Source organism: Chelon labrosus (assembly GCF_963514085.1).
Source record: "Chelon labrosus genome assembly, chromosome: 2".
NCBI classification, from domain to species: Eukaryota; Metazoa; Chordata; class Actinopteri; order Mugiliformes; family Mugilidae; genus Chelon; species Chelon labrosus.
The window spans coordinates 22,523,571-22,538,254 of NC_140338.1; the positions used below are offsets into that span (position 1 = coordinate 22,523,571).

Here is a 14,684-nt window from a genome sequence, read left to right on the forward strand (position 1 = left end):
TCTTATGTTTGCGATCGCCTCTGGTCGACAGAGGAAAGGCTCTCTTAGCTCATTAGCTTCAACCGTCGTTTACTTCTCTGCGTTGAAACACACCGTACCCCCGCTGTTGCTGTGATGGTGTGACCACGCTTCCATTATTTCCTAATCCTGCTAAAAGAAAGCAACCTTTATTTTAAAAGGCGGAGAACACGGCGAGAGGACTGGGAACAATGTCCAGTCGTCTGGCTTTCCAGACCCAGCTGGCCTCCATCATGGAGGTCCTGGCTAACGCAGCGGTGGCCGAGATCTGTAAGCTGGTGGACGACGACTACGCCGTGGTGAGTCTACAGATGTCTCAGTGCCAGAGAGAGAACAAGGCTCTGAAGAGGAAGCTGCACCTCCTGGAGCTGAAGATGGCTCGGGGAAATGCCGAGAGGAGGCTCCGGGAGAGCGCCATGAACAGCAGCCGACCAAGGGTGCACATTCACCCCGGCGACAAGCCCCGGGAGTCCTCGCCTTGCACCGGTAAGGTTATATTTAAAAATAATAAAAGTGAGTCGAGTTTAGCCAGGGTTTAAAGTCAGCACGGTCAGAGAACAAGGACAAGCTTTACTCCAGTTTCTATGGAGTTCATAGGCTACTGGTAGATGTGTTCTTCCAGGGTGCATTTGGAAAGTTTCTTTATTTCGGTGGGAGATGGCTGCATGTCGAGCTTGACCAGGTTTGGTCAAATTTAGGTGCACAAATGAAACATTTAAAACGACGAGGATTAATGCAGTTGAGAAAATATAAAATAGACGTTATTGCCGTTTGTACAGGAACGAGAAAGTTTCCCCAGTCAGCTTTTTTGTTATAAACAAAAACAAAGGTAAAATTTTAAGTAGCAGCAGAGTAAAGAGCAAGAATGAGGATGAATACACACACTATTACTACTCAAATATACATCAGTTAGAAATTATTGTTATTATTTTTTTAAATTTTGTAAAATGTGCGGTCATAATATGAGCTTAAAACGTGCAACTGTTTTAAAGAGCTGGGATTTCCCATGCGCCTTGAACTAGTCCGCTTCTTTCGGTCTTCTTCCTTCAGATATGATTCATTTTGATATTTAACAGGTAGAATAAAACATCTGCATCCTCCATGTCAACAACTGACTGGAGGTTAAGTACAGTGTATGTGGTCAGTGATAAATCGCCACCGATTCAGCAGCACATAGTCCTCTGTGGTCGTGGCCAGTGCTTTGTCTGCAATTGGCACAGTGTTTGTAGCCTTAGTTACTATTAATATTTCTGCAACAGCCGAGAGTTGAATGTCTCTTGCACATGCCAACAGAGTATAAGTCCCATGACAATTAACAATTAGGTAATAGCTATGGATGCAGTAAGCCGAGAAACACTATAAACAAACTTACAGTTACAGTTTGAAGTTGGCCTATAACGGCTTCTGCTTCTGCAGCCACACAGTTGAATGTGTTATAAGCCTCTGGGACATTGGCTTTATACATATGTTTTCTGTTTTGACAGTAATAAAGGACTACAGCGTGTGTCATGCATGAGTGAAATCATGTGATTAACATAGTTCAAGACTGCTATGATGATATGACTTTGCGATATAAAAACCTAGTGGATGCATTGTTTCTCTCTGTGTTGAGGCTCCTTATTGGCACCTTTAGGTGGTGTTAGAATTTTATCTTTTTTCTTTTAGACTAATAAAATGTGGGTTACAAAGCAGCAGCGACAGTCAGTGTTACAAACGCTATTAAAGGGGAACTCCGGCGCAAAATTAACCTGGGGTTAATAACACATGTGTACCGAGTTCGACCGTTCTCTGGTATTTGTTTTCATGCATTTGTTTTGTTAGTCAAATGTGACCAGTTTTCTTGCAAACCGCTATTTAGCGTATAACGCTAGCCTTCGGGGCACACCGACACATAAAAAGAAATCGCTATTTCTATACCACTAACAAGGCTCACAATATCACCACACTTACACGGTAGCATAACTAGGGTCTCTACATGTAAACCGAAGCATTGAGAACTTTGCAAGTATACAGGCAGTTTATTAAAAAAGGAATACAGTACCGTTCATGTCTGGCTCGCATATCCAGGCGGGCGCCATCTTGGGGAAACTGAACTGTCTGTTGCCGGAAGAAAGCACTGAGAGCATAGAGAAGCACTGAACGAAGAGAGTTAGTGGTTTGCAAGAAAACTGGTCACATTTGACTAACAAAACAAATTCATGAAAACAAATACCAGAGAACGGTTTAACTCGGTACGCATGTGTTATTAACCCCAGGTTCATTTTGCGCCGGAGTTGTCCTTTAATATATCTCTGGAACAAATGTAAAATGCCAAGAAAACAAATAATATTCTTGACATGAAAACACCTCTGTCGTCCTCCTGCCACTGATGTGGATTCACTGCATGCAGGCTGCTAGAGAAGAGCAACACTGGCTGTCAAATTTGGAAATGTGTGGCTAAGTGAGACAGCCGTTTACAGATACTGCTGTGGGTACGCAGCGTGACACGTATGAGCCAAAAAACGCTGACATTGTGTTGTTGTTGAGCAGTGTGCTAATCTGCTGGTGTCTGAAGGAAATATTTAAGGCCCGTTTAACAAAAGTGTGATGGTGTTGGTTTCCCTCCTGTTCCCTCATCACTGTTGAGTTTTGTCTGGACCAAAGAGAGAAACATCCACAATAGATACTAATGAGCTCTGTGGGTCTCCTACAGCTATTTATATCTTCAAATTATATTCACTTCAGAGCTGTATGAAGATAGTTTGAAAGTTATTTAAGTTATTAGCCGTTTTGGTTTTTTGTTATACGAGCCAATATACTTTTTGCACAATGAAATAAATTTAAAAGCTTTAAGGAGTAGCTTGGATGGAGTCTTTTGTTTTTCCTAATGCATTTCCAGTTTATTCAGCTCTCCAGCATTACAAGCCTACACTTGATTGACTGACGTGCAATCAGATTGGGTCGGCTGCTACTCAACAACTAAAACATTCGAGATAGGATCAGTGGCAACAAAAACGCTGTTTCATGTTTAAGCTTGTTGAATAGCTGCTTGCGCTTCATCTAGTCCCCACCGCTGCCTCGTTGCTGTCTGAATATGTGTGTGTGTGTGTGTGTGTGTGTGTTTGTGTGTGTGTTTGTGTGTGTGTCATGCCGCGCTCAAAAAGTGCCGTGAGTGTCTAATCTGTGGCATTATGAAAATTGCCTTTAGATGTTTATTCAGGATTTTTTTAAGTCTCTCCTTTAATACAAATACATCCAGTTATGATTCAGTTTTATTTACATAGTGTCGAATGCAATCCCAAGTGTCTCAAGATGCTTTACGGCACCCAGAATGCAAAGCCCCCAGAGCAAGCACTAACTCGACAGAAGCGAGGAAAGACTCCGTTTAAAGAGGAAGAAAGCTTGAGCAGAACCCAGGGACCCATCTGCTTGAGGCCTGCTGGGTAGAGGCAGAAACAAAAGAGGGAGATGGTGCAGGGGAGTGGAGGAGACGATATCGTTGTGTATCAAAAGCAAACGTATAAATTGCGTCCAGATAAAGCATACATGCATGTAAACGTGATACAAACAAGAGTACATGATATGAGGTGATGCATGATACATGGGGGATTGAGAGTGTATAAAACAACATTATTCAAAGTATTCATTGTAGAAAAGTATGCATAAGTTTCTGTTGTAAGAATAAATAAGAGCACGGTTGAAGTAAGAAGTCTATATATACCTAAGCCACATACATGGTATGTATACTTCTGACCCACTGAAACACAAGACACAAAAGACTAATTGTTGGTGTTAATTGCTTCTATAGCATTTCTATAGTTGAGATATTGTGACCAATGAATGCAGGAAACGGCTTGAGTGTTTTTCCATCTCACCACTTTCTAAATAAACAGCGTTAGCATTCACTTGCAGCTGTGTGAATGAATCAGTAATGAACTAATATTCCTAAGCAGCAATGTTATTGGATTTAGTCAGGTATCTCCTTTAAAACATCTGCTCTCCTTTTTTGTAGGTGGCGTGTTTTCGCAGCACGTGGATGTGTCTCTGTGGTCCGGTAGGGCTGCTGCTAGGGATGCCACCAGAGAGCCAGTCCTCTCCGAGCATATCCAGAGCAAGGTAAGCACACCACGAGGCGGTCACTATGAATACCGAAGACTGAAGACATTAGGCTTTAACTAGGAACCAATGGAAACTTAACTGGACGTTAAACTGCAGAGAAGTTTTTGCTGGAGACCTTTTCTGAATCGTGGCATGTATAGTAGCTGTGTCATTGAGAAACTGGTTTTGGCTGACGAAAGTGACAACCCTACCTCGTTGTGCAGTCTCCTGATGTGCAGCTGGTGGAGACAGAGCCGTTGCTTGTGAAAGAGGAGAAGGTGGAGGCTAACATGTCACAAGAATCTGCGGAAGACGTGCCGCTTCTGGGAGATGTTGGTGAGTACAGAGGAAATTCAAGTTCCAAATAAACTGTCTGCTACAAACACCTCCCATATCTGCCAGGACTTGGCTGTCTGCACCTGCAGTTATGTGTGTGTGTGTGTGTGTTGACTCCATGCATGTCTTCCCATCTTATAATGCATTTTCTGTCAGCCTCGTTAGCTCGTGCTGAGTTGCTTGACTAGCAGGTGAATATTGCAGTTGCAGATTGTATTATTATCTTGGAACCGTCACCAGAGCTGTTGTTTCAGTCCTGCGCTACAAACGGTTAGATCCAAAAATAGTCAACCAACCACAAGGGAAACCGTCACTGCAGTTCCGATAACTTAATCTACCAAGGTCAGAGTTTTCTCTGGCAACACTCAATGTGTTGTAAGATACAGAATGCAGCAAGAGGCAGAGTTTACTGCCTTTTAAGTAACTTATGCGTCTGCAAGTCATGGTTAGCTAAAGTAATTACACAGTCCCTTATAGTCGTCATTTTGAGATTCGCTTCCCCGGCAAACCCTCTACTCATGTGTTTTTCACCTGTTTGAATCGGGACCATGTCTTTCCTGATCTGAATTTCTAGGGTATTTCCATATCACATGGTATTATTTTATCATCTGCAGCGGCTGAAGACTGGTAAACCTCAGATGAGCCGGCAGCGAGTGACAACAGAGCGAGTGCTAATCTTGACTGCAATTTACACACTTTCCATATTGATCCAAAGCTAAAATTCAAATTAAAAAATCTGAATTAGTATATCGCCATCCCCAAGGTTGCAGGACGTAGTGAACCCTGTGTAAGTCCTCTTCTTATGGTAGATTTGGATAATGATGCCCTACCTACTGCAGTGTTCTTCACTTGGCTGGATGTTGTCATTGTCACTTGCCACACCTTATAGAGCCTCAATATTACGTGTCAAGAGACGCTGTTTAACTGTGACATGACTGTTGTATTCTCTCTCTGAAGGAGTACTGGAACATGTCCCTCACGGAGCCGCCGGTCAGAGGCCCAGCCTTGAGCTGCAGGATACCCGGTCCACTTCAAGCCAATCCCAGATCCAGATTCAGACCAGCAGGGCGAGGTTTACCAACAGCAGCAGCAGCAGCAGTAGAGGAGTGGAGGTCAGTGGCTCCTCTCCTCTCCTTAAGTATGAACACAGTGCCTTTGCTCGGGGCAGAGACCCACTGCAGGAAGCAGTAAACCCACGGCAGTATATTGATGATGGCTGCAGTGACTCACAGTTTGATGTGTTATGTGACGATGATAAAAACAGTAACTCACTGGTTGAGGATGTTTCTGACGAGCTCTCGGGTGTAAAGGCGGATGGTAGGAGGGTGTCTGGTTTATACTCTGTGGCAGCGGCCGATTTCCCATCAACCTCTTTGAGCGCGAACGGCTGGACTCGTCACGGCTCCGCTTTCCCCCTGTCCCAGGCCTCACGCCACAGCAGCAAAGCACCTGCTGTAGCCGGGAATGAACGGCTGTTTGTCTGCAACTACTGCGGTAAGGCTTTCAACCGGCCCAAGAAAGTGGAAATCCACCAGCGTGTCCACACGGGGGAAAGGCCTTTCAGCTGCTCCACGTGTGGAAAGATGTTCTCAGAGGCCGGGAACCTGAGAAAACACCAGAGAGTGCACACCAGGGAGAAACCGTACAGTTGTGGCATGTGTGGCCGGGGATTCGCCTGGATAAGAAACTTGAAAACACACCAGCAAAAGAACCACCCTGAAATATATACCGAAGAGGATAAAGGACATAAATGAACTGTCTTCTTACATGACGTCTGCCATAGGATGTAATGATTTAGAAAAAAAGTCAAGGCTTTTTTTTTGCTTAACCGAATTAGTATAAGTTGTGAGCATTTCTAAATGTTCACATAGTGATTGACTCTGCTGGAACTCTTCAAAACCATCAGAGAAATTCACTTGTGTAGCTGGACTCAGACACATGACATGATACCGAGTCACTGACTAGGCTATACATATTGATACTGGAAACCATGATCAGCAACTCTGCAACTAGAGAAATGACAAAAGACACAGCTCATATCTCATAGGTCTGCAGATAAGTTCTGTATAGATTATAGTTTGAGGTCCATTACAAAGTAATTTTAAAACAAAATACCCTGAATGTTATTTATCTTTTAGGTATCTTTGGGGAAAAAAAATACTTTTTTTTATAGGAGTTTAGCCAAATGCAGATTTGAATCTGATGAACGTGTTGGTTGGAAGTGACACATTTCGTGTGTTCCTCTCCTGTTACACAACAAAATACTGACGTGGCAGACAGAATTCTTAGCTATGTCTAGACATGCTGTTCTGTTAAAGTTAAGTTTTCAGTTTTCATGTGCAGATCCAGATACTGTTTCTTAGTACCCCCCTATTTGTGGAGCATTGTTTTCTACTTAATGCGTATATAAAACCTCAGCAATATTTCATTTTATATTTAACATGGCCAAGGAAATTCCTCCAAAACACTTGTAGGTTTTTAATCAAATGTTATTCATATAGGAAGAAGTGGTATATTAGTTCAGATTACTTCCTACGGCTGATCTGTATTTGATGTTGTAACGAGTATTTAGGGAAGTATGACAGTGTATGTGGTATAGAGTCAAAATAAACTACCCTGTGAGTTAATCAGTTTGACTGGTTAGTTGATATAGACAAAGATAGACAACAGTAGAGCTCTGCAGCCACATAGAGATTACCCAGTTCAGCTGACTGAAACTGAGCAGGCGTCACTCAGACTAGGCAACAAAAATGATGATGCTAAAGACCGCTAATCTCACTTATCCAGTTGTTTTCATAGGTTTTAATAGCAAAACCTTTTTTTAAGTCAGAAGTATGCAGTTAGTTACTGTGTCTGAAGATGGTATCCATGTACTCACTGTAAATGTGTGACACCATTGTCAAGGGGTGGAATATTACTGTTGAAATGTTTCACTTTTTGTATGTGACATTTCAGTAGTGGAATAAAACATGATATTTTAACCTCAAACGCACGGATCGTTTTTCAGACGCTTCATAAAAGCGTGCCCACAGCTCCCCCCGTGAACATATTATCTCAGAGACACCTTGGAGGAATTTCTTCAAATTAAGGATAAAGGTCAACTTGAACTCATCGATGAGTTGTTTAGAATTTGTTATTCACACATTTTTAGATGCCAAAAACATTTCACACAAATGTAGGCTAGGAAAAAGTGATGACACCTTTCACTCTATGTTCTGCAGAAACACTTATTTCATTTATTCAGTCCTCAATATACCCTATATTGCCAAAAAGGATACGCTCATCTGCCTGACATCCGATTCTTAGTCCATAGGGTTTAACATGACGTCGGCCCACCCTTTGCAGCTATAACAGCTTCAACTCTTCTGGGAAGGCTTTCCACAAGGTTTAGGAGTGTGTTTATGGGAATTTTTGACCATTCTTCCAGAAGCGCATTTGTGAGGTCAGACACTGATGTTGGACGGGAAGACCTGGCTCACAGTCTTTGCTCTAATTCATCCCAAATGTGTTCTATCGGGCTGAGGTCAGGACTCTGTGCAGGCCAGTCATGTTTTTCCACAACAAACTCGCTCATCCATGTCTTTATGGACCTTGCTTTGTGCACTGGTGCGCAGTCATGGTGGAACAGGAAGGGGCCATTCCCAAACTGTTCCCGCAAAGTTGGGAGCATAGATGTGGAGGGGGCGTGGTGCATCGGCTGCAGGAGAGGGCTCAGGAGATAGCGATTGGCACACCCGCATCCTGTTGGGCTAATCACTCTCTCCTTTTAACACAGTAGCGTGCTGGACCTGGAGGAGAAGATGAGACACGACACCAAGAGAGACGCACACGGCTGCCGGCAGCGTGAAACAGAGAGTATGCCTGCGAACGACACCGAATGATGTGTGAATGTGTTGTGATTCTGAAATAAAACAACCAAAACATCATCGCTCTCTGATTGATTCTCTGCTGAAGAACTCACAGTGGCATCAGGATACGCCACAATGGAATTGTCCAAAATCTCTTGGTATGCTGAAGCATTCAGAGTTCCTTTCACTGGAACTAAGGGGCCAAGCCCAGCTCCTGGAAAAACAACTCCACACCCCTCCACCAAACTTCACACTTGGCACAATGCAGTCTGACAAGTACAGTTCTCATGGCAACCGCCAAACCCAGATTCGTCCATCAGATTGCCAGCTGTAGAAGGGTGATTTGTCGCTCCAGAGAACGCGCCTCCGCTGCTCTAGTCCAGTGGTGGCGTGCTTTACACCACTGCATCCGACGCTTTGCCTCAGCAAAGTACACAACATATCTAATTCAAAGAATACACGTCAGTTCATTATAAAGTAGATTGAAAAAAATGACACAGTATGTTAAGTTTAGACTGGCGACCTGTCCAGGGTGTACCCCGCCTCTCGCCCGATGACAGCTGGCATAGGCTCCAGTCCCCCTGCAACCCTTCACAGGACAAACGGTTACAGAAGATGAATGAATGAATGAATGAATGAATGAATGAGTATGTTATGTACTCTGCTTTAACTGCCGACGTGTACGCCTAATATCAGCTCTGTTCTGGGTTCGTCTCTGCTTGAGCAAAGATCATGATCGTGTTCTTATTTTGGACTGAAATTGCTTCTTTTCAGTTTTCATTCATACAGAGTGTACTAAGTATTTTGCGCTTCCATGTGCATCTGGTGTAGTAATGCCTTTCTTGTGTGTGCAGAAGGAGGAAGAGCCAGATGTGGTGCTGGTGAAGGTGGAGGAGGTGAACTTGGCAACAGAAACTCCGAACCAGACAGGCCTCAGCATACAAGAGGGTGAGTAAAATAAATAGAAATACATTCCTGGGCAGTGACAAAGCAAATTAGACTGGAGTTTTCACAAGTTTTCTGCGTGTCCAGGATTGGTGGAGTCGAGTACAGATGACTACAGAGGAGTGCTGCCATTTGATGAAACCACACACACATCTTCCAGTCAGCTGTCCGACCCGCAGGACTCTAGGAGAGGCTTCTCAGAGGTCAGCAATGGACATTCTTCGCTGTGGACTAACCGGGGGGGTATTTATGGTGACAGCCTACCAGGGCCATCCTCACACTGTGCTCCCCTCTCATACCTGCCCAGCTCACACATTGGAGCAGAGCCTCTCAGCTCTGGGAAGGGTTTGTTTGTAGAAAATTCAGTCAAAAGGGGATCGTCTGTTGAAAGCCCTAGAGACCTCCTCACCTTTTCCTTAGAACAGCAGCTTCCCATTATTGATCTGTCAGAAGAGTCGAGCCCCAGTCAGGAGTCAGGTCAGATGCAGGCGGGGCAGCTGTCTGTTCAGGGTCAAAAAATCCCCATGAGGAGGGTTTACTTGTGTAGTTTTTGTGGGAAAGGGTTCCGCTCCCCTGCAAATTTAGAATCCCATCTGAGGACTCACACTGGAGAGAGGCCCTATGGTTGTATCATCTGCGGGAAAAAATTCTCCCAGTTCTGGAACCTAAAGATCCACAAGAATATCCACACGGGGGAGAGACCGTACCAGTGCTCTCTCTGCCCCGAGAGATTCTCTGACCCCAGCAATCTGAAAAAGCACCAGAAGAGACACCACCCACAAGAGACAGGCATGCATTCAGGAACATCTTAGATGGAACACCTAACGTGCTCTGTTATTGTGTCTCTGAACGTCTGGCTCACTGTTCTGGAGCCATAGGGGCCTAATGGAAATTAATCCTTGTAGTCTGGCTATTGGGTACTGTTACATACTGAATGTATACAAATGAATATTAGTACTGAATGTAAAGTATATTCATGCAACTTTTTCAGATGTTTTTGTTTGGGATGAGACTTTCTTAGTGTGGGTACATTCTGGTACCAAATGATTAGTACCAGAAGTATATTTATGTACTGGCATCTTTTCTTTTTTTTTTAACCTGCAACTTCTCTGCTCACACTGTATGGGTCATTCGATGAGGACAGTTCAGTAAAGTTTATGCAGACAAGGTGGCTGTGTCTTCATAACTGTCATTTTTGTAACTTCATTTTTTTTTTTTCTGACAGCATGCCAGCCTTTTAGTGCCTTAACTGTTAGAGTTGAAATAATGGCCAGTGACCCACAGTTAAGCATTTACATTTGTCAAAATAAAATGGAAAAAAAATCACATTTTATAGTTTATTACTCACTTACTAAAAATGTACAGAACTGTGAATTTTGTGTACCGTTAAAGGTCTACCAAACGTCAGTCAAAGCTCTCGAGAAGTTTAAAGAGAAACCACATATCAATCTTTTCACTATTCTAAACAACATAGGTAAATATATAGATATTTATCCAGTCTATTGTAAATTTTCTGTGCAATTAACTGTACTTTAATGGCCCACATGGCAACATATCCATTTTCGCAGCACAGTTTTCCTCAGTACAACATACAGTCGTGCCATACTCACCACTCTTCTGCTCAGTTTGTGCTCAGTGCAGAAATACAGTTTTTATTCAGTAACTGATTGTAATTTCTGAAATGACATTAAAAAAACAACAAATTTCAAATAAAAGTCTATCAAAGAAGGATGGATTTTGATGTTTTTTTTAGTGAAGAATCTGTGCAGAAAGGGTTTTATTAAACAAATGTTGGCTTATGTTAAACAAATGTTTGCATGGTAGAATAGAGTTTGCACATTTACAAACTTACCAGGAAATTAAGCCCCTTAAGCAGAAGCCTTATAATGTAAAATTTGCTTTCAGGAAACAAATGAAGGCGAAGCATTGGAAAAAAATTATGAATTAACAGCAAAAATGAGAAAAGTGGAGTGATGTGATTGGCATGACTCTGTTGTTATATATGGTGTATACTTTAATTAGAACCTGGTTCAGGTAAAGGCCTGAATCTTTCTGCAGTTGAGCTGAAGAAAGAACCTGGACAACATAGGAAAATCCATCCATAGTTGGCCTCAATCTTAATTAAAAATATGTAATTTCAGTACTTTTTCACCCCCTTTTGACTGACCTAGTTTAATAGTGTTCCCAAAAAGCAGTCTTACAATAAGTGACCTGAATCTCAAGTGGTCAGTTAATGTGTCTCAAGTGGCTGTGGTACAAAGACGCCTGTGTCCGGAAGATCTAGTTAGTCAGAAGACAAAAGAACACTAAAAGTCACATACCCTGGAGTTTAGCTAAATGCATCATTAAGAAATGAAAGGACAGTGGCACAAATCTGCCTAGAGCAGGCCATCCTCAGAAACTGAGTGAGTGTGCATGGAGGAGACTAGTGAGAGAGACCACCAAGACGTCTATGACTTCTCTCACCAAGAGAGACCAGACCAGGGTTACGGTTAGGGTTAGTCCCTCTCAACTCCTTTTTAAACTGAACAATGTACTGCAAAAAACATTCCCACCATCAAAACCTCCACAACCACCATTGTCGTCACAACCAGCAAGGTGAGACCTACCCTGGTGGACTCAAAGATCGCTATCAACAAGGCCAAAGGTCCAGACAGATAGCCCGAGGTTGTTCAAGGAGTATGCGGAGCAGCAAGAAGAGTGTTCCTGCATCTATTTTTATTTCTTCTTGAGGTTGAAAATGGTGCCCAAAGCCTGAAAGGCCCCAAGATCAGACGTCCCAGCACTGTGGCCTTAACATCACATGTCACAAAGACCTTTGAGAGACTGGTGCTACAGCACCTTAGTCATCTGGTGAGCAAAAGCTTGTGTACCAGACTGACATTGATGTAGAAGATCCCATCATTTACCTACTCGAGAGAGGTTACAGGCCCCCAGAGAAGCCACAGAGCATTGTATGGATCATGTTCTTCCGGCCTGTCCAGCTGGGTGAGAAGCCCTCTGTAATGTAGATGTTATCTTGTGACCTGGATTACAGACTACCAACAGGGTACACTGTGTCCAACTGCAAGGCTGTTTATCGGACTCATTAACTAGCAACACTGGTACACCCCAGGGAACAGTACTGTCACCCTCACACTTCTGTTGTAACCCAGGAACTTACCACTTAGGGAAGTTCTATGACTGCTCACCCATTGTCAGCTGTATTACAAACAATAGGGAGGAAGCGTACAGAGACCATCATTGGATGGTGCGACAACTATCTACGGCATAACATTGGGAAAACCAATGAATCTGTGGTGTACGTCCTCGAATCAGGAAGGCGCCCATGTCACCATCTGGGGGGAGGTGGTGGAAAGTTCGGACACCTACAAGTTCCACCTACAACTGGACAACAGACGGGACGGGCAAGACAACTCAGAAAGGACAGAGCAGACTGTATTTGTCAGCATCATCTTCTTTCCTGTATTGTACTAGCAGAGAGATGACGCCACTAGGACTTGGTGGTGCCAACAAACTGGTGAGGTAGGCCAGATCTGTCGCAGGAGTGGACCTGGACAGAAGCAGTGACAGAGAAGAAGATGAGAGTGAAGCTGAAAGCCGTCATGAACTCTTATCTTCTCTACGTCAAACCAGGGACTTGTACAGCCACAAGCGTCTAAGCATTTAGGATGCTACTTCTTGCTAACAGCTTAAAAATGGCATACCACCCAGTAACCTTAGCCTCAGCTGACTGTGTGATTGTATTGCAAAACGTGTCACCTGGTGTCATTTAAGGACATGTGCCTGGGCACAACAGGATAAAAACGGCACTTAACGTTTACTAGTGTGGAAAACAAGTACACTTGTTACTGTATGAGGAAGAAAAACTGTCACAAAAAAAACTATAGACAACAGACATAGAACAATAAAAATTCTGCCTAAGAAGTATTGAGGCTTGAACTGATTTTGCTTTCAGTTTTGCTCTGGCTTCTTGCAATTTATTATTTTGGCTACGATCATAGTGATTTTCTACAATTTCTTTACATGTAAGATGCTCTGCAAAAAAGTGGAAAACAGATTTCTGTAAATGTCAAACTAGATATGCACACAGTCCTTGAACCTGATGAGATTTAAGTCATTAAAACATGGCCTCTTTTTTTTTTGTCCCCCGTCCCCGTCCCCCCTTCCCTCTCCTTTCCTAGTCTGCAGCCCCTCACCTGACCTCTGTGGTATCAGAAGACTCCAGAAGTGTAGTGGCAGTCCAGCACATACCTGACACCAACACTCCACCCAACCCTACCACACAGCAGCAGCAGCAGCAGCAGCAGCAGCAACAGAAAACCAGTAACAACAACCCTCTGAGCTCTGAATACTCCCTGTTTGATCTCGAAACCTTATTCACCCACTGGGCCCCTAACAATGAATCTGGATCAGCCCCGACTGGCCCTCCATGCTCTTTCACCACTCATGACTTAACGGAATCTGACCAGGATGGAGTTATTATTATAGAGAACCAACCACAATCTCAGCAGGTGATTCAGACGCCACACATTTCAGTTTCCTCAGCGCCAAGGGTAAATGATGGGCAAACTTTCTCCTCTGCTATCGGCTGCTCTGTGTCACAAGGTAACCACTTTCTATTGTACTATGGTATACCAGGCTTCATGTATTTCTTATACAACCTCTGTTTTTTATTATTAATGTATTATTAATGTTGATTAGAAGCGGCTGTGTGTGATACTAAACCTCCCTTTTCTTTGTATTATTTTACAAATCTTACATGCCCATTGTGAAGCCACAAAGCTCCTAGTTAAAGTAGGAGCTGATCAGTCATTTATATGATAGATGGCAGACTCTGTGTGTAATTTAATTAGTAGACGACATAAGAGACATGGACACTCTTTCCAAAACGATTTCCTTTAGATCCAAAGCTACAGTCTGTATCTACTGAAGGCTGACAAAAAGTACAGTACTACCTTTACTAAAATGCAAAGGTGTTCACGTTGTATTATCCTATTCAATGATTATATATGTATATTTTTAAAAAAGGATGTCTTATGGAACTTTGAAACAGTGCCTTGTAATAAATATGATAAGGCAAAAAAAAAGATTTGATGTTTTAGTATATTTTATAATTGGGCAGAAATGAAAAACAAAAGCACTTGCAAAAACTCGCAACTGCAGGAATTTTGCACAGAAGAATGATTCAAAATTTTCATAAACCAGATGTCAGGCTGGTTGACAATTCAACAAAAAAACTAAAATAAGCCGGAACAATACTTGCTTCTAAGGCCGAGGGTCTACTACCACAGAAGAATATCACTTATATTATATTATCATTTGTTTCTTTCAATAAATGATTGAAAAAGCAAATGTTCCTTGTATTGTTGCTCATGTGAATCAGTGTTATCTAGGCACCAAAGACAAGATGGTTGCTTTTTCGAATATGTTTTATAAGGAGCAGTTTTAAAAGGACTG

The 14,684-nt window shown here is 42.8% G+C and overlaps 1 protein-coding gene across 2 annotated transcripts in view; it reads left to right on the forward strand.

The window, feature by feature from the left end:
- Window positions 1-14,684, forward strand: part of LOC311495929 (uncharacterized protein) — a 24,718-nt gene continuing 10,034 nt past the window's right edge. For both annotated transcript variants that reach the window (XM_084555606.1, XM_084555605.1), the window contains exons 1-7: window positions 1-504; window positions 4,010-4,113; window positions 4,320-4,431; window positions 5,389-5,543; window positions 9,134-9,227; window positions 9,312-9,427; window positions 13,409-13,832. In XM_084555606.1, the coding sequence (XP_084411732.1) occupies window positions 210-504; window positions 4,010-4,113; window positions 4,320-4,431; window positions 5,389-5,543; window positions 9,134-9,227; window positions 9,312-9,427; window positions 13,409-13,832 (1,300 nt within the window). In that variant the 5' untranslated portion in view covers window positions 1-209. The remainder of the gene's footprint in view (window positions 505-4,009; window positions 4,114-4,319; window positions 4,432-5,388; window positions 5,544-9,133; window positions 9,228-9,311; window positions 9,428-13,408; window positions 13,833-14,684) is intronic.